This window comes from Pimephales promelas, chromosome 6 (genome assembly GCF_988280905.1).
Source record: "Pimephales promelas chromosome 6, fPimPro1.hap1.1, whole genome shotgun sequence".
Taxonomy (NCBI): domain Eukaryota; kingdom Metazoa; phylum Chordata; class Actinopteri; order Cypriniformes; family Leuciscidae; genus Pimephales; species Pimephales promelas.
Genome location: NC_142774.1, coordinates 39,718,496 through 39,746,047, shown reverse-complemented (window position 1 = coordinate 39,746,047; position 27,552 = coordinate 39,718,496). Strand labels below are relative to the sequence as shown.

Below are 27,552 nucleotides of genomic sequence, written 5' to 3'. Positions count from 1 at the left end.
CACTTTTAAATATTACAATATTAATTCATTATATATAACTATTATTAATTAAAAAATTAATATTTAAAAAAATGTTTACATGTCAGGTGAATTGTGAATCATGTTAAAAATTTTCAGATTTATGCCGGAATTTTTTTTTTTTTTTTTGACACATGAAGAAAATATTACAATACTAAATTATATATAACGATTTTTTTGAATGTATATACATTCAAAAAAATCGTTATATATAATTTAAAAAATCTTTATATATAAATTGTATATATATAATTTGTATATATATATATATACAAAATCACAAAGTCACAAAATCTGACTCTACTGAGATGAAGGGAACCTTTTTTTTTGTTAAGTAAAGGTCAATTGGGGTCGTATAGACTCCATAACCCGATTGAGGGCTACACAGCGTCATATTTGCATTCAAAATATCATTATTGAGCGAAAGACAATGACAGTTCATAAACATGCATAAACCATACTTCATATTCAATACATATGTCATGTCATGATTATGAAGGTGTCATGTCAGTCAAATGAGATGAATAACATTTCATTTCTCACATATTTAGCCATGTGTTAATACATAAAAACATGTCTTTAATTGAATTTCCAGAAAAAAATAACTATATTATGGTATGTAGGCATATGTAATTACTCGGACAGTATGACCAAAATATTATATCACAGTATAACACAATGTGAGACTAATTGTGTTTTATGAAGATCCTCATTCCTCCAGAACTATGCTTCAGACTTAAATGAACCAGGTCATATCGGGTGTTTTTATTGGTCTAGCCCCTCACTGACCCAAACCAATGACAACACAGTATTAGAGACTTGATTCTGATCCACACCCTGACCCCTGCAGATCAAGTGACACCCAATAGCTGACAAAGTCATGCGGTTTAAAGGCTTATTTCTACTTGCAGACACACATACTGTCTGCAAACATTACAACACGATCTGAAAACATGCGTACTGGATCCCACAGAAGCCCACTATGGTTTCTGGCTAACTCAATTTGCATGTGTCCAGAACAGATGAGCGCGGTCGGCCGAGTCTCGCCAGCTGCCCACACCGAGGGTATTTTGAGAACGCTCTGGGCTCGCTGGCAGCATCATGGCATGTGTGTGCGTGTGTGTGTGTGTGAGCAACTGATGTCCAGGCCGTACCGCATTCCACGCCGTCCGAGCTGTAGTTACACCACGGCTTTTAAGACACTGCTTGAGGCATGAAAATTGCAGGAATGCAAAGGCCAGTGTTTAGGTTTAGTTTTTACCTAATTGTGAATGCAAGTTATTTGGACAGGCCACAGCCATAAAAGTAAATGAACATTGAGTCTTCAGGACTACATTAAATAGAGGGAATGTATTGACGTCACTTTCAACCCCCTCTCAACCTGAGTGAGTGGCAAAAGATCTGCAGCGTTACTGGATTTAATAGGGGAAACTGACAAAATGCGACTAAAACGAACAATTTTATCAATTTAAACTAATGTTGGCAATTTAAAACTTACTAAAGATCCAGTGATGCATGGATATTGACATGCAGCCAGGAATCGTGTTGCCTGACATTTATGTTTGCCTGATTTCGACAGCATGGAAATAAAAGCAATATAGACCTAAACATAAAGCAAATTTGCCTTAAATACAATATAGGTAGGTCTAAATCACTTATATCAGTGTTATATATAGCCTATATATCGTCCAGCCCTAAAACGTCATAGTTTTTTTGGTCAGTGTTTATTTAAAAACATCCAATAATGCAGATTCAGAATATGTAATGATAAATATTTAATTGATGAGTTGTTAATATATATAACAATACAAAATATTTGGGTATGGTTTTACAGCTAAATTCAGCATATTGACACAAAATGATAACTGCAAATCCACCTTTCGCTGACTGGAGTCCAGTTGTTTCGATACATTTGCTCTTCTTTCTATAGCAGTCTGTAAAAATATACCTGTTATTTTTTTGTCAAATTGAGTTGTACAGTCAATCTCTTTCCCACTTTATATGTGTTGTGTTTGTTTTTCGCGGCATTCACGGTGAAAACAAATACAGCCGCTCAGTGTTTTTGCCACTCACTGTGAGAAACTGCAGGCCGACGGTGACGTCACGCGCATACCCTCTATACAAAATCTTACATGTCTCATGCTGCCATCAAGTCGCTGTATATCAAGTCATTATATTTTTCTGTGAAAAACTGAAAAATATAACTGGCAAATGCATCAATTTATTCCAGTCAAAATTAATAGGGTTTTTTCTGATGACTTTATGTATTTTTCTTGAACGTTGGGTGCGTTTATGCCCTGTTCTCACATATATATATATATATATACATTTTATGAAGAACATGTCAAACTACACTTTTTATCATTTTTTTACGATACTTTTCAGTTGAATTATAAATAGATTTAATAAAGTTACTCGTCCCAAAAACATTTAACTTATGAAATATATATTTTAAGAATATAAATGATAAGATATTTAAAATTAAGATGATCAAAACAAAGGTGAAAGATTAAATAATAACTACATCATCTTGTTATGTTTGTCCTCCAAAAGATTCCCTTCATCTCAGTGGAAAGATTTTGTGACTTTTCATACATTATCTGTCTATACACACAAAACTGGGCTTGATTCGGTTGTTCTGAAGATATGTAAAAAAAAAAATGTTTACACTTCTGGTCATCGGGGTCGATATGACCCCACATGGAAATGAATGGGAAATGTGAAAAAAAAAAAAAAAAAAAATTTCTTCATGTCAAAAAAAAAAAAAAAAATCCGGCATGAATCTAAAAAATTTATACACAGAAATGAAGGCCTAGTACTAGAGCATAAATGCAATGTATCATAAAATATATATATTTCATATGCTAATGCTAAAGCTAACGGTATAGTTGAGGAATTGTGTGGTATATGGATACAAAAGTGTCCAAAAACACAGCATTAATGAATAGATGAGAAGTAAACAAAAAAAATTATACATTATTTGTATGATTAAAAATGTATATTTTTTGTACAATTACTCAACCAATTGTTAGGGTCGTATAGACCCCGAAGCCCAGAAGTGTACACAGGAAACGAAGACCATATACAGTAAATATTTTGATATAAAAATACAGCCCTAACAGGAGAGAATAGTGTTCGCAACAGTAAGGTCATGGGTTCGAACTGCATGAACTGATTAAAAAGCACACTTTAGATAAAAGCATCTAAAGAGTAAATGTAAATAAGACTTCTTTGCATCAAAGAATATATCTACCGTATTTTCCGGACTATAAGTCGCACTTTTTTTCATACCTTGGCTGGTCCTGCGACTTATAGTCAGGTCAGGTGCAACTTATATATCAAAATTACCATGATTTACTCGTCACAGGATCGCTTACGGCCCCAGATTATTATTTGCGAGTTTTTGATGTATTTGTGGTATGACGTGAATGCATCATTTGCCGAAATTGGGGGTGACATTACCGTCTACAGCCACGAGAGAGCGCTCTATGCGCTCTAGACTACAGCTACGGTAGTTTTACAGCTGAAAAAATTAACTGAAAACAACTGATATTAACTGAAATATTAGACTGAACGCAAACAAAACATGGACTGCAGTGACAACCGAAACCATCCTGTCGGGATTCAGAAAGGCTGGAATAACCGGAACTGATGCCGAGTCTGACGACGGTAAATACGGTAAATAAGTCCGGAAAATATGGTAAATGACGACAGCTGATGCTTTTATCCGATATATTTGACTCATTTGCTCAAGATCAGTACTGATGTCTTATGCATGATCACTTCGGATCCTAAAACCTGCTGATAACCCAAGTACCTTAGCAGAAAGCCGGGGTCCGTTCCTCTGTGCGTGGGCCACTGCGTCCCTCACCAGCCCGTGGACTCCCAAAAGCACTTGCTCCAGGTCTTGTGCCCCGTGCATGCGGGTGGAGAGGGTCTCTAGCGACCGCACAAACTCCCTCCAGTGGGCGTCCACTTCAGCCAGGCTGGCGAGACACCCTCGCACCACGTTGAGGCAGTAACCCATGCAGGGCTTGCTGGCGGTCAGACCCTGGCAATGCGGACAGTAGCTCATCCTCAGAAGGCCACGTCTGCACTCGCGGCTGAGCTGAATGTGGTCGGTGGTGTTGATGACCTCGATGCCCAGGTGAAGCGCCTGCAGAAACAGCCGTCCCGGCAGAGAGGCACGGGAGATGTAAGTGGCGAGCCGGCCCGGGGCGGCACCGTACGGCACCAGATCCCGACAAGCGCCGCGGACACACTCGGCGTACGCCGGAGACAAGCGGGACAGACCCGGCTCGACCAGTCGCTCGTAAACCAGAGGGAACAGGGCGTCGAAAAAGCGCTGTGAAGCTTCTTCCAGGCTGAGCTCGGAGCCCAACACGAACAGCCCCACATCCGTGAAGAACTCCCCCACGGGCGCCGCCGCAGCACCGGCCAGGTCCCGGTACGTGTGGAGGAGGACTGTGTGAGTGTGGTTCTCCGCCTGACGCACCAGGGAGTCCACGGTTTCTGGAAGAAAGACAAAGAAACGACGGTTCAATGGAAAAACTAAATATTTTGTTGTTCTTTGGAAAAGCATGATGAATATTTTCAACGTCAAATTTCTGAAGGGTCACGTGACACTGCAGTAATGATGCTTTGATCACAGGAATAAATGACATTTTAAACGATATTACAACCGATATATCGGCATATTATCGGCCGATATTAGGCATTTTCTAAAATATCGGTATCGGCAGTTATAATGGCCGATAAATGAATATTTTAAAAATAAAATAAAAACGGACAAATCACGCTTCAACCTTGTCATAAGTGTTGGAGTTGTATAGTTTGTCCACCAGAGGGCACTCTACACCGTCCCGGTTGGCAACACTCGTGTATAACGCGCCACACATCCTGAACATTTAGACATAGAGAAAAAGTATCGAACGTATTTTGTGCATAAACGTTAGCTTTTCTTTTACACATGTGTGAAATCCAACGACGCCAAGTGTGTTTTGCAGACTGTCGTTCTGTAATGGATTTAGATTAGAATCGCTAAATAGTAGCTTTTAGGCAGGTGATTGAAAATGTTTTGATGTAGCTTGATGGAAAGAATTGAAAAAGTGCAGGTAAAGGGATAAGCAAGCTGACATTGCAATTATAAGGTAGCATATAAGGCAATGTAGGGACTAATTATTATTTTATTTATCAGAACTTTAATATATTTTGATGTTCCTCTGTTCTGTTGTGACAATAGAAACAAGTTTATTTTTAAAATGCATTATCATATTATTTTAGTTAAAACTCATACATAACTACAAATAACTAATGTTAGGGAAATCTGTTAATGTTTTGTTGCTAAAAAAAATAATAATAATATCAGCCGATATATCGGATTTTAAAACCAACAAATATTTGTATCGGTATCGGCCTTCAAACTGCTTTATCGGTCGGGCTCTAATTACAATATTTCAAAATATTACTGTTTTGTTCATCAAATAAGACTTTTTTTTGCACAGTAACATTTGCATAAACATGTCAAAAAATGCAATATTCTCTGTGGTTCACGGTATGAGTGTATAAATGCAACACCACAGAAATGAGTCCCAGACCCTTTGAAAGCAGCGGAGGAGAGAATGCCACTTCCTGCAGGCGAGACCAATATGAAATGCCTTTTCATCTGTGTGCAAAGAGATCTAAAGAGATTCCTCGGTCCAGAGAGAGAGAAATGAAAAAGGGGATAACAAGACGGAGAGAGCTTGAAGATACAAGGGTGCAATGATGCCTTGAAGCGCTCCTCATATATCTGCGTTTAAAGAGCTTACAGCACATCCAGAGATCATCTGCCTTTTTATTATTCTCTATTATGTCTGTTTATGATGCCCAAAATCATCTTTGTGCACATTCCCCAAACACTCAGTGCTAATTCGTATGCATTTATATGATGTGCAAACAACAGTATCTCAGAGAGCATTATGTCGGAGCAATGACTCGACTGTTGTAGTTTTAATGGCCTTTGGTTTTATTATGTTTTCTGTTTCTTGTAGAAGATGAGTGTGACTTGAGGATATGATAAGTGATATATTTTCGAGTAATTTGAATTTAAATGCAAAACTTTTATAATGATGCGTTCTACAAAAAAGGACGTATACATATAATATATATATATATATATATATATATATATATACATATATTTTATAATATATATTTATATATATTACAGACACATTATATAACACACACATAATATATAACATATATATATATTACATTACACACACACACACACACACACACACACACACACACACACACATATATATATAGTGTGTGTGTAATATACAGTATAAACAATTATAAAAAAATTACATTATACATTTATACATGTACAAATTGTATACAAAATGGGAAAAAATGTTTTTTTTTATTTATAAAAAAAGCATGTTTTAAACAAACTAAATATAACTTGCATAGATATATTTAGACATAATTGTAAAAATATATTAGACATAATTGTATTTAATTTATTTTATACATTTAATTTTAAAGATGGTAAATTTTAGTGTTATTAGACATAAGTGTATTTAATTTATTTTATACATTTAATTTTAAAGGTGGTAATTTTTTAATTAAATACATTAAATACAATTATGTCTAATTTTTATTTTATTTTTTTTATTTTTTTTACCTGGATAAATAAAGGTTAAAAAAAAATTGACATAATTGTATGTCTTCTTTTTTTTTTTACCTGGATAAATAAAGGTTAAAAAAAAATAGACATAATTGTATTTAATTTATTTTATACATTTAATTTTAAAGGTGGTAAATTTTAGTGTTGGTAACACTATACTTAAAGCCTTTGTGCATTATAAAGGTATTCAAAATGAACATTTTAATGGATTATATATCTAGAATCCATTAAAAAAATATATATACACTTGTTAAATCTGTTTTTGGTTTATTGTCATTGTGTTTTTATGCATTATAATTTCTAAAGGCGCAACATAATATATTAGAACTGTATTATAATAATTCATGAGATTTCAATCAATAATTAATGCATTAAAATACTTTAATAAAGTTAAACCGCAATGTTCATCTACTGTTTGATTTGAATGATATTTAAATGAATAATTAAATAAACTTTTCATTAAATTAAAAGGGTGATGATGGTCGTTCTTTCTTCGCACCCCGGCCAGTAACTCGATGAATCCAATATTTCCTTTGGCACTTGATGAGTGTTAATGTTGGTCCACCGATTGTTGCTTTGCACAAATTACATTGCTGGCATGCTCTCTATGGCGGGACTCTTTTTAAATAATAAGTGTCTGACTACAGCTTTGGATGTGTGTGGGTAAGATGTGTCAGGGTGACTGGGGCCGAATCAAGCAGAAGGGTGAGACGTTGCCCTAAAACTGTTGTACAGAGAGCCGAGTACATCATGTGCCTGTCATGGGTTGTGTTGTGGTGTGTAAGAGTGTGTAAAGAAAGAGAAGGATAGATCTAAAGGGGTGAAACACTGCTTTTTAGACCATGGTAGTGCCTCGAATATATCATAAGCAATACATATATATGTATATTTTAAATCTAAACCTTACTCAAATGACCCAGCCTAAAAAATACAAAATAATAGTAAACATTTAATTCTGCAATATCTTTTCTTTGAAATATATACTTTTTTTTTCAAAAGTTTGAGGTCAGTAAGGTTTTAATTTAAACAAATGAGTACTATTATACAGCAAATATGCATTTAATTGATCAAACATGACAGTAAATGCTGATAATTTGATAATGTTACAATATATATATATATATATATATATATATATATATATATTAAAAAATAAATGCAGTTCTTTTGAATTTATGAAAGAAAAAAATGTTTCTTAAGCAGCAAATCAGCATATTGATTTCTGAAGGACCATGTAACACTAAAGACTGGAGTAATGATGCTGAAAATTCAGCTTTGATCACAAGATATAAATTACATTTTATAATATATTCACATAGAAAGCAGTTGTTTTTAATTATAAAAATATTTCACAATTTTTGCTGTTTTGAATGTCCAAATAAATGCTTATTTATTAAGCTTATTTATTAATTAGTCTTGGTGAGCAAAGGAGACGTCTTTAAAAATGTATCAAATTCATGCTACAATCTTCGAAACGTAATACTAATATTCTATAAATTAAACAAATGCATCTCCATCCCTGAAAACCTCCAGTACAAACAGAGACCTGATGTAATTTTACCAAGCAATCCACAAGCACCCTTCAGCACTAGAGAGGCACTCGATCCCCTCGCTTAGTGGAAGAATTACCAGCGGCATCATGAGAAACACAGGTCAACAGATTCTCAAAGCACTAGTATCTCTTCTAGCACTTGCAGTGGTGAGGACAAAAAGAGCACAAATCTGTAGGTGTCACGCAGTGAATTGTGTGAGAGGATTAGTCGCATTCGATACTGAGGGTTTCACAGGGATTAGAAACAGCTGATATGGGCTGGATGGGGGTCAGTGTAGATGTTTACCAAAGAGCGTTAATGAATCCTTTTACTAGACCGCAGAAAGACAGTATGTCTGAGCATGTGTGTGTGTATAAAGATTGAAGTCTTTAGGAGTTAACGGGAAGATTAGTGAATTCCCTGACAGGAGGTGAGAGTAGAGCCCATTATATGTGCCGTGGCTATTTGTCTCATTTAGTGGCTCATTACGCGCCGTAGTCAAGGAGAACCAAACTCGCAGGACACGGTGAGTGGCTATTTCCAAGTAATTCACTGCGCTCGTGGTTAATCCAGAGTCAAAACCTCAGGCGACCACCCTTACAAAGGTACCACAGTTTCCCACACTCTCTGGGAGTGTTTTTATGGGTTTCAGGTCATTGGTGGCATTCCCAGTCACATATGAGTTCCCTTATTCTAGACATTTGTTCATTCATTCAGTCATGAATTAAGAAACAAAAAAAGTTTCTCCATTCCATGAAAATAATTTATTTTACAATTCCAGGTTATAGTTTGTGAAGGTTTTAAACAGGTTTTTACAAACCAATATATACTACATTCATTTGGATCTACACAGACATACATGCATACATACAGACAGACAGACAGACAGACAGACAGACAGACAGACAGACAGACAGACAGACAGACAGACAGACAGACAGACAGATAGATAGATAGATAGATAGATAGATAGATAGATAGATAGATAGATAGATAGATAGATAGATAGATAGATAGATAGATAGATAGATAGATAGATAGATAGATAGTCAGATACCTTTAATTCCCTTAAGTATACAGAAAAGTAATAGTGAATGGATGGATGACTAAAGTGATGGATGGATGGATGGATGGATGACTAAAGTGATGAATGGATGGATGGATGGATGACTAAAGTGATGGATGGATGGATGGATGGATGACTAAAGTGATGGATGGATGGATGGATGGATGGATGGATGACTAAAGTGATGGATGGATGGATGGATGGATGGATGACTAAAGTGATGGATGGATGGATGGATGGATGGATTGCTAAAGTGGTGGATTGATGGATGGATGGATGGATGACTAAAGTGATGGATGGATGGATGGATGGATGGCTAAAGTGATGGATTGATGGATTGATGGATGGATGGATGACTAAAGTGATGGATGAATGGATGGATGGATGACTAAAGTGATGGATGAATGGATGGATGGATGACTAAAGTGATGAATGGATGGATGGATGACTAAAGTGATGGATGGATGGATGGATGACTAAAGTGATGGATGGATGGATGGATGGATGGATGGCTAAAGTGATGGATGGATTGATGGATGGATGGATGGATGGATGGATGGATGACTAAAGTGATGGATGGATGGATGGATGGATGACTAAAGTGATGGATGGATGGATTGATGGATGAATGGGTGGATGGATGGATGACTAAAGTGATGGATGGATGGATGGATGGATGGATAGATACCTTCAATTCACTTATCTTAACTATACACTAAAGTAATAGTGAATGGATGGATGATTAAAGTAATAGTGAATGGATGGATGGATGGATAGACGGATGGATGGACAGATGGATAGATAATGTCAGATACCCTCGATTCGCTTATCTTAAGTATACACTAAAGTAATAGTGGATGGATGGATGGATGGATAGATAGATATATAGATACATAGATGGATATATAGATAGATGAACTATGGATAGATTTTGTTTAGTGTAATAATTCATAAATGATCAACATAAAAACAGAATATATTTTATAGAGCCCACCCAATCCTTTGCCTTGATCTTACCCGTTCGCTTTCCCAAGGCAAACTATTAGCATGAGAGCAGGATCCCCGAAGCTGAGACCTTGAACATTTGCCCCGGAGCCTGGCCGATGGCTCCAGCATTTTCTGCTGATGTCTCCATGAGGGGATGCCTCGGGGAACCCCCCAAAGATTTATGGGATAGATCCAACCAAATCGTGACAAAAGTGCTAACTCGTCAGAACTGAGATTAAGCGAGCGTGGCGAGCACACCTGTGATGGGTGATGGATAAATCCCTGGCATTTCCTTCATTCGGAGCAGAGAGAGGACAGGAAAGGACGGATGGAGAGGAGATTCGGTGTCACTTCAGATTGGAAACATATGAACGCTTCATAGCGGGACGCCCACCGGACAAGAAAAGCCCATGAGAAAGACTCAAGGACGGCTAGCTGATGCTGAGTTTCAGCAACTTCAGCAGGAACCATCTCAAGCGTGAATATCACAGAGCTATTTTTCATTACTAGTCCACTGGGAGCCATAGAAAATGCCACAACTATTTACTAAACAGCATTCTTATCCTTTCTGTGTGGTTCAACATAAAGCCAGGGCCAAAGTAAGAGTTGGCATCACTGATGATCCATTAAAGTTTGCCAACTTTGAACTGTTAAATACGAATTGTGGGATTTATTTAAAGCCTAATGACCTAATAAAGACCTAAAGAAATAAAAAAATGAAAGTTTTGTGACATTTAGTCCATATATTCTAGTCCTAAGACCATCTTTGTGCTATTGCAATGCCATGTCCGTGTGTATGTTAGTATTTTTATATCTTTATTCATTATATAATATTATTAAATGAGTAGTTCACTTTTAAAAAAAACATTTGCTGATAATTTACTCACCCCCGTGTCATCCAAGATGTCCATGTCTTTCTTTCTTCAGTCGAAAAGAAATTAAGGTTTTTGATGAAAACATTCCAGGATTTTTCTCCATATAATGGACTTCATTGGGAACCAAATGGTTCAAGGTCCAAAAGACAGTTTCAGTGCAAACTGTTCAAAGGGCTTTAAACGATTCCAGACAATGAATAAGGGTCTTATCTAGCGAAACGATCGCTAAAAGTTTAAGTTTTATAAGCACAAATGCTCGCCTTGCTCTGTTCTGTGATGCTCGTTCATGACTCTCCTATTCAAACTGAACAATGAACAATTCAAACTCGTTTATCAAAATGAAAAAATGTCAATTTGTTCGTTTCGTTCATTGAATGAACCAACTGACAGAAAAAGATTCGTTCATTTTGATGAATGAGTTCAAACAAGAGTCACAAACACGTATCACAGAACAGATCAAGGCGAGCATTATTTATTTATTTTTTCTTAAAAATCATTTCCATTTCGCTAGATAAGACCCTTATTCATCGTCTGGAATCGTTTAAAGCCCTTTGAACAGTTTGCACTGAAACTGTCTTTTGGACCTTGAACCGTTTGGTTCCCATTGAAGTCCATTATATGGAGAAAAATCCTGGAATGTTTTCATCAAAAACCTTAATTTCTTTTCGACTGAAGAAAGAAAGACATGGACATCTTGGATGACATGGGGGCGAATAAATTATCAGCAAAAGATTTTTCAAAAGTGAACCACTCCTTTAATTCATTAGCCTACAGCTAGCACTTCACCTCGGTTTGTCCAAGACAGACTCTCACCGACAGTTTAGTTATAGGATTCATACAACATGAACTCTAACAAACTTCAAAGGCTTTAAACAACACAAACACAACTTACTAATCCGCAGTTATACGTATTTCAAAACACAAATTAGTAGAAACAGCATTGTGTGACTTTAACCTCTATGAATAAAAATGATGATGCATAACATATCATTTGCATAGGCATGCTTGAATAAAGTATGTGTTGTACCTGTGCCTGTACATTAGCACAAAACTGCTCGGGTTCGGTAGTTCTGCTTCTCAATGCTAGAGATATATTTTGTCGAGCGTTTTTCTAATGGGACAGATCTTTACATGTGGCCTTCAGCAGAAGAACAATGCATCAATGCCTCAGACCCGTGCATGAATACTGCATGAGCTGCCCTAATGCATTGTGCATCAGATAAAGGCCACAACCACAGCAAAGACACCGAATATCTTTACTCTGAGCTTTCATACAGACAGCTGATGTGAGGATTGCATGGCCTCGCAACCGGGTAGGTGAGTGCCTTTACTACGACGAGGACATTCAAAGGAAATAAAGACATTTAGTAAATACTTGATTTTGCCTGCATGGAGTTCTTCAAAAGAAAGTCAAATAGACTATTGAAGATCAGGCATATAGACGCTACAATAGAGACAAGCTCGGTTACTTCTTTTTCTTTGTCTGACAACTCGTTTCATAATGTTTAAGTCAACAAAACACGTGTATATGTCCTACAACATTTGATTAGTAATGTTGTGCTGGCCAATCCGAGACGCATTGTTCTCGCAGCTGTTTGGCCTGACATCTTTGTCCATCGAAGCACAATCAGGAATGCATTTCATCCTATTTGGTGCGGCTCCTCCCTCTCGTATGAATCAGCTCGGCTGCTAAAAGGCTTTCCCAGACCCCATTCTCATCCCTCCATCCATAATTGCAGCATTACTCATTTTCAATAATGCTAAGTAATCCACTTATCCATGACAGCATATTATTTAATTCAGCTATGAGGCATGGCACAGCACGGCTCGCAGGATAGTAGGTTTCTGAGGTGGTCTCGAGTCGCGTTGGCGGGGAACATGACCGTGCAACATGAAATAGCTATACTTGTGTATGCAATTGGTGACAATATATATGAAAATAATTTGTGAAAAAAATAAATAAATAAATTATATATTTTTATAAATATTTCTTTATAATATTTATTTTATATATATATATATATATATATATATATATATATATTTTAAAATATTTGTATTGATTTTTTATGTATTATATATATATATATATATATATATATATATATATATATACTATATATATATTAGGGCTGTGCAAATAATAATTGCGATTAATCGCATCCAAAATAAAAGTTTGTGTTTACATAATATATGTGTGTGTGCTGTGTATAATTTTGGATATCTAAATACACACACATGCATGTATATATTTAAGAAAATGTGTTATTCATATATATATATATATATATATATATATATATATATACTATATATATATATATATATTATGTATTTATATATACACACAGTATTTACATGAAAATAATTCTAAAATTCTTACATGCATGCAAATGTACACATACAAAATTATTATACACAGCACACACACATATACAATGTGAAAACAAACTTTTATTTTGGATGCGATTAATCGCAATTAATCTTTGCACAGCCCTAATATATATATATATATATATATATATATATATATATATATATACATAATGCATTTTTAAGTAAACATTTTAAAAATAATTACAAAGCATTGCATTATTTTTAAAATGTGTGATTTTTTTTTACAAAATAAAAATTTACAAAACATTTATGATAAAAGTTTTTTTGTCATTCACACAAAACAACAGATTTAAGATCAAGCAGAAGCGTTGGTCAAACATTATTAATATTATCATATTTATGAGCCTGGTGTCCCCCCCTGTTTTTTTTTTTTCAGATATTCTCACACTTTGGTAAAACTTTGGTGGTGACATTTTCTCTTTCTTCTTTTAAAGATGTCAACTGTAAAACTATCATGTAAAACTACAAGTTGTAATTGTGCTTATAAATATGACATCACCCAACACAGCCACATCACATGAACCCATCCTGGCAATGCCATCCGTGAGTGGGCTTTACGATGGTCTGAGTAATGAAGCGTCACTAAAGGTGGCTTCTGTAATCCTCTGACCTGAAACCAGAGCTCTGGTGTGAACTGAAGTGAAGCTTTGTATGGCTCGCCTGCTAGGTTTGTTTGAGTTGGACCAACACTTGTTCGCTGGCAACATTTCTGTTTGCTTCTCTCACAAGGGTACGACTGCAGAGGAGCAGCTCTTGGCACAGACCTCTTTAAACATCAGCACCGCTGGCTGAGTACACGCAATCCTAGAGAAGAAAGAACAGGATAACAGAAAGGTGGCAAGGGGTTTATTTGGGCCAGAGTGAAAAACTCGCATGTGTCTGATGATGAGATGCTGGTACCTTTCACCCCTATTAAGTGCGGTGGATGGCGTCCATGTTGGCGCTTTTATAGGGGCTGGGGTTACGTCTGGGACAGGCTCTTTCACAAGCTGATTTACGTCTGATTTATATGAGGCATGAATTACAATAAGTGAAGCTTCGGGCAAACTAAATGATTCAAACCCTGCGGGACCACATGTCAGTGTTACAGTGCAGTCGTTTACCTAAATGTTTCAGTGTAAAAATACTGAAGGATTGAAAAAAAATAATAATAAACCAAAAAAAAATGTGTATGTATGTTATTTGAATTAAAATAATGTAGAATTTAAAATACAAACACATTTTTTTTTTTTTAAATAATTTTACTAGAATTATATTATTAAATATTTCCAATAATGTATTTGCAGAAAAAAGTTTGATAGTCTTACTAGAAGAACAACTTAGCTAGAAGTTGATTAACTTAAAAAAAATGGGTTAAGCGAAGAACAAATGGATAGAAATGAAAAAGTTTATAACTTACATTAAAATTCCCCAATACTACTCTGTTTGGTAGCAACACCTAAAAACTGGATGGATGGATGGATGGATGGATGGGTGGACACAGAGTTTTGTTACCAAAATGTTTCTGTACAAAAATACTAAAGGATAAAAAAATAATAAAATTAATTTAAAAAAGCATAAATGTTATATAATAATAACATATAATTAGTTTTCAATTAAACACATTATATATATATATATATATATATATATATTTTTAACACAACAATTAAATTGTGTCCACCAGGGGGAGGGGGAGTTGCATGTTCTTGCCAATAAATAAATAAATAAATAATGTGTATGTTTAGTCGTTTTTGCTCAGGCGAGATTCTAAACAAAAATCTCTAACAAGTAGTAAATAAGTTTTACTCATTAATTTCCAGACATGAATGATTCATTAAATCATGATTCATGTGTCTTGCTGACTCGATGTGTGCTGTTACTTCAAGCGATCAGATGCAATATTTCAAGACATTGGGCCAAAAAACATGTGGAAAAAATCCTCAAAGATATCACACGGAGACCTAGCAACGCCCTAGCAACCACTCAGAGCACCCAATTGCATAGCAACAGCCATAACACCCCAGCAAAGGCAAAAAGTTCTATTTCGCAACTTGACACAGTAAAAAAAAGATTTTAACAGCAGCAAAGGGTACACGCGCGCTACACACAGCCGACAGCGTAGCTACAGCGGGAGGTCGACGCAGAAGTATAAACTGGGCTTTAGATGGGAACGCGACAATGGAGCGTTTTTAAGATTTCCATTCTGGAGGGTGGTTTCACCTTCTTGCGTTTTAACGCCCCAAAAACGCCATCGCCATGTAAACGAAAGGCATATCCGATAAAATATTTTTTACGTTTTCACCCTCGAGCGTTCTTGTGTAAACAGGGCCATAGTTCTTCTGTTCACTGAGAGGATCTTTTGGGAACCCAAATGGCATCACTGCAAAAACATCCTTTCAGAACCGTAATTTTTAGTGTTAGTCACGTCTGCCCACACATGATCACATTGTAGCATCGTGAGGTCGAGCAGCCAATGTTCTCACACACCACCAAAACTGGGAACCGAGCCATGGATAAACACACACGCATTTGATTGCTCAGATGTTGCTCTTTCTCTGCTCAGGAGATTTAAAAATGTTTCCATTTAAATTGTGTTGTCGTTTTTTTGTTTTTTTTTTAAGGTGAGGTATACGATTTTTTGTTAAAATACATTCTCTAAACCCAGTTCATTGACTAATATACCATTCATGGATTTATCTCTGCCAAAAGTGTGAACATTGAGCCTCCAGGCACCATCTAAACACTGAGCTAAGATCTGTCAATCACTTTCCAGCTCAGCCTATCGTGAGAGTTGGGGGCGTGGCTACTGTAGTGGGCGGGGTCAGAGGGTGTTTAGCCTCTGTCGGAACATGACTGATGCGTTACATGAGAAAAGACATTCAGCTTTGGTTACAGATGTGCAAGCCCAAATTTGCTGAATTTAGACCTTCAAAGTTGAAACCGGTCATAAACATGTCAAAGTGAACGGGGCGTAGCGATGAAACGCTACAGTGGATGCTTCAATACCATACAGCATCATCATGCACCCGTTTAAAATGACAAATGTACCAGTTAATAATGTTTATTTAGCCTTAAACAGTTGTGACGGATTTATTATAAGTGAGACGCTCGCGTTTGTAAAAAACAGTGTTTGTCTGCTCAGTTGCTTACTCATGACACATAGCAACACAAAGTATTCCTTTTATTAAAATTAGCCAACATTTAAAGGAGTAGTTCACTTTTCAAAAAACTTTTGCTGATAATTTACTCACCCCCATGTCATCCAAGATGTCCATGTCTTTCTTTCTTCAGTCGAAAAGAAATTAAGGTTTTTGATGAAAACATTCCAGGATTTTTCTCCATATAATGGACTTCAATGGGAACCAAACGGTTCAAGGTCCAAAATACAGTTTCAGTGCAAACTGTTCAATGGACTTTAAACGATTCCAGAAGATGAATAAGGGTCTTATCAAGTGAAAAATGAACAAATCTTTTCCAGAGTCAACTAGTTCATTTCGTTCGTTGAATGAACCAAATGATTCGGAAAAAGATTTGTCCATTTTGATGAACGAGTTCGAACAGGAGGGTCACAAACGAGCATCACAGACGACCATTTGAGCTTATAAAACTTAAACTTTGTTATTTATTTATTAAATGAGCGATCGTTTCGCTAGATAAGACCCTTATTCATCGTCTGGAATCGTTTAAAGCCCTTTGAACAGTTTGCACTGAAACTGTCTTTAGGAGCTTGAACTGTTTGGTTCCCATTGAAGTCCATTATATGGAGAAAAATCCTGGAATGTTTTCATCAAAAACCTTAATTTCTTTTCGACTGAAGAAAGAAAAACATGGACATCTTGGATGACACGGGGGTGAGTAAATTATCAGCAAAAGTTTTTTTGTTTTTTTAAAGTGAACTACTCCTTTAAAGATCTATAAGGTATATTATATTATATGCCCTAAAGTTCTGTAGGAGGCAAGTATCTTCATTTAACTTTTTTTTTGCTTCTTCATCTATGAGTTTGTGGTACTTCTTTCCCACAGATCTCACACCTCACAGTGCTTTAAAAACCAAAACGAACATGTTGTAATGAATAGAGGGAGTAAAAGAGTTAAACGAGTGAATTAGTCTCATACTTGTTTGGTTTGACATCTGATGGGAGGGGAATTCACAGCTATCAATGGCGTGATTGTGCGGCGATACTGCTGTGAAATTCGATAAGCGAGATGGGCCTCGTGCGACGGCTTAATTTCTGACAACTTCTGATTACAGTCGGGTCGCTGGAAAAAAAATGATTGTCCTGTGGAAGTGTTGTTAAAACATGTTTGAAAAATGAAGTAGAAAATCTCCCCCATATGAAGCACATTGCTCATACTAATCCATAAATCTACTTTTGTGTGGCTGTAAGTGATTACAACTGGAGGAGTTTGCACGCGCACGTAATGCTTGAATCATTCGGTTTATGTCCATCATGTTCAAATAAGATATAGAAGTATTTAACTCACCAGATTCCCCAAAAATAGACATAAATATTTATGCAATAATACTCTGTGCCAAATGTGCATCAAAACTACAAAACAAATTATTTCTTGGAGTTAAATGTCAAATTTGACTGGAAATCTAAATGAAAATGACTATTTGAGTACCAAACACATGACTCACTTTGTGACTCACACAAACCGCTCGCACCAATATACAATGTTGTGGTATACAAGTATATGATACAAACAGAAAAAATATGGTACTTCTGACTCACGCAGACGGACAAACAAAGAGTGCTGTGCCCAGACATGCTGCGAGCTTTAGTGTCACCTTCCAAAAGCCTTGAGCTCGTTTCCATTTTTTTTCTCCCTAAAACACCGGCCCACAAAGGCAATAGAAGAGCGAGGAGGAGACAATAGTGTCTATTCTCCTTTCTTTTTCCTCGGCTCGCTGTGAAGCTAGACATGCCGCCTGTCACAATGCCACTTCGGTCGTGCCAATCTCCATGTCCATTTATAACATCGTTCTGTGATTCGCCGCTTGTACCGGGACGGCCTAATCCACGCTGAAAGAGGCCAGAGCTCCGAGGGAGGCCCCTCATTGTAACACGAAGCTGCATTTACACAGAGTTCAAAGCGTTTCTGCTGCCACCTGGCCATCTTCGATGTTGAGAAACATAAAGATGACTCTTATTGGCTTGATTCAGTTCATCTGAATGGCCTCAGACCGCAATAAAAGCCACCAGGGCCATGGGATACTGTTGAGACCCCGGGGCGTGAGTGATGGATTTTAAAGCAATCAGACCACAGTAAGGATAGATATAAAGGCTACTGTACGCAAGAAACTCATGGCAAGATACTACACTGTAAAAAAATATTGTTGGTTTAACTTAAAAAAGTAAGTAACCTGGTTGCCTTAAAATTTTAAGTTCATTGAACTGGAAAAAGTGAGTTAATACAATGAAGGAGATTGATTTAACCATCAGAAACTCAAAATAATACGTTATTTCAACTAAATAAATTATTATAAAGTTGATTTGACAAAAGAAAAAAAAAATTTTTTGATTACAATACTGTAAAAAAAATATTGATGGTTTAACTTAAAAAAAGTAAGTAACCTGGTTGCCTTAAAATTTTAAGTTCATTGAACTGGAAAAAGTGAGTTAATACAATGAAGGAGATTGATTTAACCATCAGAAACTCAAAATAATACGTTATTTCAACTAAATAAATTATTATAAAGTTGATTTGACAAAAGAAAAAAAAAATTTTTGATTACAATACTGTAAAAAAAATATTGATGGTTTACCTTAAAAAAAGTAAGTAACCTGGTTGCCTTAAAATTTTAAGTTGATTGAACTGGAAAAAGTGAGTTAATACAATGAAGGAGATTAATTTAACCATCATAAACTCAAAATAATAAGTTATTTCAACTAAATAAATTATTATAAAGTTGATTTGACAAAAGAAAATATGTTGTGATAACAAATCTTGAAAATATTTTTTACAGTGTATGAAGTCGCTTGTGGGCGTTCGTTCGTAGTGCTGTCGCTCTAATGTTATCGGCCATATCTATAGAAAACACCATCACAAGTGATATATGCAACTATATCATTTTAATTTGATTTGGAATAAAGGACTTTTAAGGCTAAAAGAAACATGCTGTTGGGAGAGTGTTTTTATATTGACGCAGCAGTGTATTAAATCATTTACTAGATTAACGATCGATCAATCGACAAATTAAACTCACTCATGCTGTCATAAATTATTTAAACGTCATTCGAATTTGACAAATAACCAATTTTCTTTGTCCCTAATAGTCAACGTAATGCAGGGGAAATTGTAAAATGAACTGCAGTGCTAAACGTGCATCATAAAATTACAAGACTCGGACTATAACGCTAAATGTATGAGTTCAACTCACTGAGACTGTCGACAGTTTCTTTTCCACGCATCGTTTTATTATCCATGTATGTGGTTACAATCAAATCATATAAAACAGTGAAAACATCCCCGAACTCTTGCCTGCACTCGAGAGTGTGACACGTGAGCTGCACTGAAAGTCTTCTTTCCTATTGGTTGTCGCTTGTGAAAATTGCTTCTCATTTGCATAAAGTTGAAATTTCTCAACTTTTGTCACTTGTCTCTTGGCGCTTGACACACCCACGGTCACTGTCGCTCGTGTCGCCGGAAGTCGCCAGCGCTCCATTGAAATGAATGGGATCATGTCGCTAAAAACTTAACGAGTTTTTTTCTCGAAACACAGCGACTTTATTCTTAATATTTAATGAGTTTATTCTCAAAATTGTATTTAGACTTTTTTCTGGAAATTTAACAAGTTTTTTTCTCGAAACACGACTTTATTCTCGATATTTAATGAGTGTATTCTCAAGATTGTATTTCGACTTTTTCCTCAAGAGTTTAATCTCGCATTATAATGACTTAAATATTGAGATGTTTTTATTTTTTTTTATTATTGCTTGGCCCTGATCCTCTTCCGTAAACCTGGACGGATTGAACAGAAGAAATGAACCAGAGGAGATTTCCACATGAAGCCTCAGCACACACCTTTTACGTAATCTCTATGGACCAATGGTAGTGTTTACTAGCCAGAGCGGTCTTTTCATAAAAGTTCACTTTGGGAAGCTGTTTCAAACTCCCCCCCCAAAAAAAAAACACCAAAAAAACAAACTCCAAACGAACTTAATTTTGGCCTAAGCTTGTTCGAAATTACATTATATCAGTTTGTTCTTCGATTTCACAAAGTATATCAGGGCCTTTACTTTAAAAAATTTACTTTTACAAAACAAAAAAATCAAACAAATGTGATGTTATTATAAAGTCATTTTTGCTTATTCATATGGTTGAAATGGATCATCAAAGGTCTGCAGCAAATACATTGGTCAATAAAGTGAGATTAAAATCATGAAGTATATTTGTTTTATTTAACATTTAATTATTGCAGGTTCGCATAAAATTCACATAAAAAATCCAAAAGTTTGGATTTCATATTGTTTTTCAATTCCTATTGAAGAATACTGAATCTGTTTCTTTTGCAAATGCAAGCTTACATTTAGTCTAGCACTACAATCACCTTGTTTACAGAGCGCACACAATGCCTCTGTGTTTTGACCTCAACTGCATAATGTTGTTCTATATGAAAAATAATAAAATCAAATCAAAATTAATTAAATTATATAATAATACAATAATAAACCAAATAGCAGCCACCTACACCTTGGCATTGTGGACACTATTTCATTAAATGTATTATTTATTCAACCCTAGTGTCTGTAATCATTTTACTCTAGTCACCATTTAATAAAAGCCATTAGCTATCAATGCTCTAGTTGCATGACTGATGTGAAGATGTGATTAATGATGAAATCCAGATGCTCTTAAAGATCTCATTTGGCCACGGGGTCATATCCGTACAAAAGACCCCTGACACTCATGAGCCACCATGAAGAGAAACAAGACTAACGTGATTAAGGGTATCTTTCAGGTAAGACATTAGCTCAATTCATCAATGTTATACATGAGAAGAAACTGTAGCGTACCAACGTTCACAAGGACAAAATAAGGACGTATAACAACCTGACAGCATAGTCAAGTAGAATTAAATTAGCCTAACCCATTTAAGCCGAGAAGAGAAACAGGCGAGGGGAGATAAACTATTTAAAGGCAATGAAGATGGCCTGAATGCGAGGGGTCTCGCTCGAGCTAAATGATTGAACTGTGAGGGATTTCACTTAAAAGGTCAAAGCGAAGAGCCCACTTCTTACAGATAGTTTGGGCTGCATATGTTTTTTTGGAGATTATCAGTTATATAGATCAGTAAATTGGTTATAGGCATTAAAGCAAAAGAACATTATTTTTTCTTCATGAAAAAGCACTGAGAAGGTTCTGCAAACACATCAAGGCTCTAAAGTTAATGTGAAATCAACTTTCATTAAGTCAAGCTCATGACATGTTGTTATCTCTCTCTTCTGTGGAAAAAGAAAACTATGGATTTTGAGCAATGGTGGAGTGAGTCTAAACAATACGACAAAGAATCTACTAATGTGAAGATTAAGTGAAAAAAAATAATAATTTTGCATTTTCTTTTAAAGGGATACTCCACTTTAAAAAAAAAATGCTAATTTTACAACTCCCTCAGAGTTAAACAGTTGAGTTTTACCGTTTTTCGAATCCATTCAGCCGATTTTCTGATATTTAAAAGAATATCAGTAACCAGACCGTTCCTGGTCTCATTGACTCTCATAGTATATTTTTTTTCTATGGAAGTCAATGAGACCAGAAACCGTCTGGTTACTGATATTCTTCTAAATATCAGAAAATCGGCTGAATGCATTCGAAAACGGTAAAACTCAACTGTTTAACTCTGGGGGAGTTGTAAAATGAGCCTATTTCCAAAAAAAGTGGAGTATCCCTTTAAGACATATTCCGGATCTATTTGAACAATTCATCAGTGCTCATTATTATAATGGCAATAACAGAAAATAATAATCCAAGAATTGAAAAAAGCATTATTACTGACATAGTTGACCCTCACCATCCAACGCCCAAGTCTCTATCTAACCTTAAAATAAAATGTCCTCATTAAGCAGCCCATGCAACTTGGGTTGTGAACATCGACATATTTGAAACATATTTACCTCCTCCTCATTCATCCCTAATTTAAGACGGTTTCTTTGCGATCCCAATACAGATATGGCTCAACCCAGATGTTTGAGGAGCCTTCTTGCCTAAAGAACATCCCACTTGAGGTCTCCACTACAAGTGCAGCTTTCCTAACCATTCACCAAATGTCCATTTCCTCCCCTAGAGGGAGCGTATCACTGGTAGCGAGTGGTTAGTATATTTTTTTCTCAGGGTTATGTTGGTTTTGGAGACGGCTTAGTAGAAAAAGGGAAGCCTGTGCAAACATCTCCATTATCACCCGCTTTAGAGAAGCTGCTCCTGCCATCCAACAAAAACACAGGGATCCTGCCAGAGCGGGACTGTCTGAGTGCAGAACACGGCCGTACGCAAATACCAGCCATACCTGGACCTGCTGCAGAGGAGCTGCGACCGCAATGACCCTGCCATCTGAAATATGCTTACTGGAAGACCACGGGAAACCAAAGAGCAGGGAGACACACGCAAAAATCTAATGCCATTTAAAAGTTGAGAAAGGTGTTCTGACCCATTTTATCAGTTAAAGGAGTAGTTCACTTTAAAAAAAAAAAACTTCCATGTCTTCCATGTCCATGTCTTTCTTTCTTCAGTGGAAAAGAAATTAAGGTTTTTGATGAAAACATTCCAGTATTTTTCTCTATATAATGGACTTCAATGGGAACCAAACGGTTCAAGGTCCAAAAGACAGTTTCAGTGCAAACTACAAACTGTTGAAAGGGCTTTAAACGATTCCAGATGATGAATAAGGGTCTTATCAAGTGAAACAATCGCTCATTTATGAAAATTGAAAAAAAAAAGCTCAAATGCTCGCCTTGCTCTGTTCTGTTATGCTCGTTTGCTCGTTTATCAAAATGAACGAATATTTTTTCGTGTCATTTGGTTCATTCAATGAACGAAATGAACGAGCTGACTCGGGAAAAGATTCGTTCACAAGTTTAATAATCATGGTTAGGGTTGGGTTTTATCCAATGCCAGTACCTACTACCGAACAGAGAGACTCAGGCACCGAAATGTTCGTTTTTATTCGGTCTGGTTATTACCGTTTACGTCTGAACCGGTTCCCTATTGGCACCGCGTTTTGGTACCCAACCCTAATCATGGTTCAGAAAAGCCCTAACCACAAATAGTGATGCTACAGCAATCTTAGTAAGACTCTGGCCTAAAATCATCCCTATAAGATACTGCAATAACATACATATAAACAAATATATATATAGTAAGGTCTGGAATATTAGATGGTAAGCAAACAATCAGTTCTTATTCGACATGTTGGATGCAGGAGAAATGGGCAGGAATAAAGATCTGAGTGACTTTGACAAGGGCCAAATTGTTATGGCAAGGTATCTCTGAAACAGCAAGACTTGTGTGTTGATCCTAGGGTTCGAAATGACTTCGGACTCTTGGGGGGTCCCCTAAAATGTATGTAGGCCTAATTATTAAGTGATAAAAAAAAATTCTGAAGACTACCTTGCTACACTATGGACCAATGTCAGGGTTTGTAATGCCTCAAAATGAGGCAGAGGTGGAAAATCGTAACACTATGGGGGGTCCGGGATGGGGGCATGTCCCCCCAGGAGAAAATTTTGTACATTTTAAAGATAAATTAATTAATCTGCAGCACTTTGAGTCACTAAAATCAGTTGTTAAAAATAAATAATAATCCACCCACCAACCACCCATATTTTTTCGATTTAGATATCTGCAACATTACAATTCTTAAATTAAGCATGATAATATGGTCACATATCACACTAAAGTATCCTGATTTAAAATAAAATGTAAATCCCCTTACCGTCCGGACCCCCCCTAGATACAATCAATCAAAATTCAAATCAATACAGATTATAACAAATGCAAGCAAACAAATAGTATGATTCTACACGTTTCTAACTTGACTTTTTGGCTGCCGACTGCAGTTAAAGACTTGTTTGGGAATGAAAAGAGTCTTTGCACGTACACCTCGCCTCTACAATGGACAAGGGGAAAAAACGAGAAAGAAAAACTGGAGTGTGAGGTGTCTTGTGATGTGTGGGCTGTAAAAACAGAAATCAGGATGAATTTGGCGAGGCTGATTTGGTAGGGGATGGTTGTGAAATACACTCACCACCATGACTGCTGTTAACCTATCAAACACACTCCCCTGGCTCTAATATCTCCAGCGTGTGTGTATGAATGTCCCTCTCAGTAGCGTTGACCTGATCTGCCTAAATGACTCACTGTTGAGTCAAAGAGAGAGCAGACAAACACAAAATGCCTTTTTGTTGCTTCTGGACGCTTTAACCTCACTGGCATAAAGAGGGTAAAGTCAGGTGAGGAAAGAGAGGAAAGGGGATGTTGTGTATTGCAATTCTATTGGAGCCACTGTGTCCTTTCTTCTGAAATACTGCTTGTTCTGTAATACACTCTTAGAAGAAAAGGTTCCATCAGCGCTACGTATTTGGAACCCCTAAAAGGTTCTATACACTCTTAAAAAATGGTTCCTCTGGGTTCTATATAGAACCCTGGGGTTCCGTACTTGGTCAATAGAACCTTTTACCAAAAAAAAAAAAAGGTTCTATATAGAACCATTTTGGAGTTCCATATATGAAGCGGCGGATGGAACCATTTCTTCTAAGAGTGTACCTGATAATCACCTGATCCATAAAAATCCAACAAATGCATGTAATCAGAATACACTTTTGAATGTAAACTGGCTTCAAATGGCTTTAAACGATTCCAGATGATGAATAAGGGTCTTATCTGGGACCCTTCGAGTCATGACTCGAAAAAAGACTCGTTCATTTTGATGAACGAGTTTGAACGAACGTGCATCACAGAACAGAGCAAGGCGAGCATTTGAGCTTATAAAACTTAAACTTTGTTATTTATTTATTAAATGAGCGATCGTTTAGCTTGATAAGACCCTTATTCATCGTCTGGAATCGTTTAAAGCCCTTGTAGTTTGCACTGAAACTGTCTTTTGGACCTTGAACCGTTTGGTTCCCATTGAAGTCCATTATATGGAGAAAATCCTGGAGTGTTTTCATCAAAAACCTTAATTTCTTTTCGACTGAAGAAAGAAAGTCTTGGATGACATGGGGGTGAGTAAATTATCAGCAAAAGTGTTTTCAAAAGTGAACTACTCCTTTAAAGTGTGCCTATGTAACTTGTTTGGTTTCCAAAAAAGGGGACTTTTTCTTTGGAATATTAAAAAGTTTTTAACAAAAAATAAATAAATTATTGAATCCTTAAAATCCTTCACAAAAAGACCTGAGAATTTGTATTCAAGTTAAGGTCCATGCTGACTTTAATGAAGCATAGGGATATCAAACAAAGACAAACAAAGTTACTGGAGGAAAGACGGCCAAGAAAAGACACAAACCACAGAGATTGCGTGGGCAGTTATAATGCTACTGGACTGGACACTGCTCGATTGGATGCATATCAACATACTCAGCCATGGGTAAATCTGCCCGGTCTCCACCGAGTACAGAAAAACAAAGTCTCTAATAAAGCTCTTGAGAGGTTTCCAAAGCTCCCCAATGTTTGACTTCTGCAGTCCACTATAAACAAACTCAAACGCACAGGTATGCTGCTCAGATCAGAGATAAAATGATATTATCTGTGCACTGGATCAGGCAAGAAAAATATTTCTCAAGCCAAAGAAAAGATCTCACAGAGCAGAAACACCACATCAGAAGCATAAATGTTAATACTATTATCTAATGGCTTTGTTCTGGATTAGCTAGGGAGCTTAACAAAGAAATAATTACAATAATCTTACACCAGTCTGGACAGATTGCAATACCATGATGATTTCTGGGACTGGAATAACTAGATATTCTAGCTTGACCAGAAGGATGACCAGCTAAAACCCATCATGAAACATCAAGTTGGATTTGTGTCAGAACGACTCAGAAAACAGGCATGCTAACCTTATCTGATGTATTGTTTTATTTACGACTTTCATTGTGTATCAAGTCAACTGTTGCATTATGCATAAATTCAAGCATGCAATGTAAACAGCAGTATTTCAAAATGTAAAAATATAATAAATGCACACTAACATCCTGGTCTGTCGTCAGCCAACTTATTCTAGTTACAACAGACAGGAAAAGGAATTAAAAATGCCCACGATCCGGTGATGGTGAAAACGTCACAACTGAAATAAAGGCTTGAAATAAAGAGACGGCGCACATACGCCAGCGGCGCTCCTGCTCTCCTGAATGATGTTCTGGTGAAAAGCATGTGAATAGAAGATGTTATCTCTCCTTGTTAAACCCTTTACATCCTCACAGGACAATAGCCCAGCTCTGTCGACGGCACGATCTGTTTAGCATGTGAACTTCAAAGCTTCATCGTGAGATGCAGGACATTTGTTAAGCTGATGGCACCGTATGGTTAACGTGCGGCGTGATAAAGTGTGTAATGTATTTGTAAACGGGTCAACCCTGAAGTCATAAAAAGGCAGTGCAAGGCTGATATAACCCAAGTCTTGTTCAAGAGCCAAAGCAAAGGCTTACAGGTTCAAAGAGAATCTTGATAAATGATTAAAAAGACTCAAACTCCTTACAGCTTTGAGGAGTATTACAGCTCCCAGATGGCGCTGGGGCAACAATGGAAAAGAGGAATGCTCGGCCGGTGGCCAGTGAAGCACGAGGCTGTGCCCTGAGGTTTCTTTAATTATCATTTGCTGTCCTATTTATGTACTCATTCATACCTTGCCTTTAAAACATTTGACCTCTTATGTAAGCCCATATTTGAATATCTCACTGTGAATTGTGGGGAAATTTTTTTTTTTCTAGGATGCAAAATGTCGTCATTGTTATAAGTAGGCCAGTCCATGTTTTTACTTTCCTGAGGAACTTCCCAGGAACCCATTGGAGGCTGAAATGT

General features: G+C 36.5%; 1 protein-coding gene across 2 annotated transcripts in view; it reads right to left on the bottom strand.

Moving 5' to 3' along the window:
* Positions 1-27,552, bottom strand: part of gpc5a (glypican 5a) — a 176,985-nt gene that overhangs the window by 119,928 nt on the left and 29,505 nt on the right. For both annotated transcript variants that reach the window (XM_089132551.1, XM_089132552.1), the window contains exon 3: positions 3,836-4,530. In XM_089132551.1, the coding sequence (XP_088988677.1) occupies positions 3,836-4,530 (695 nt within the window). The remainder of the gene's footprint in view (positions 1-3,835; positions 4,531-27,552) is intronic.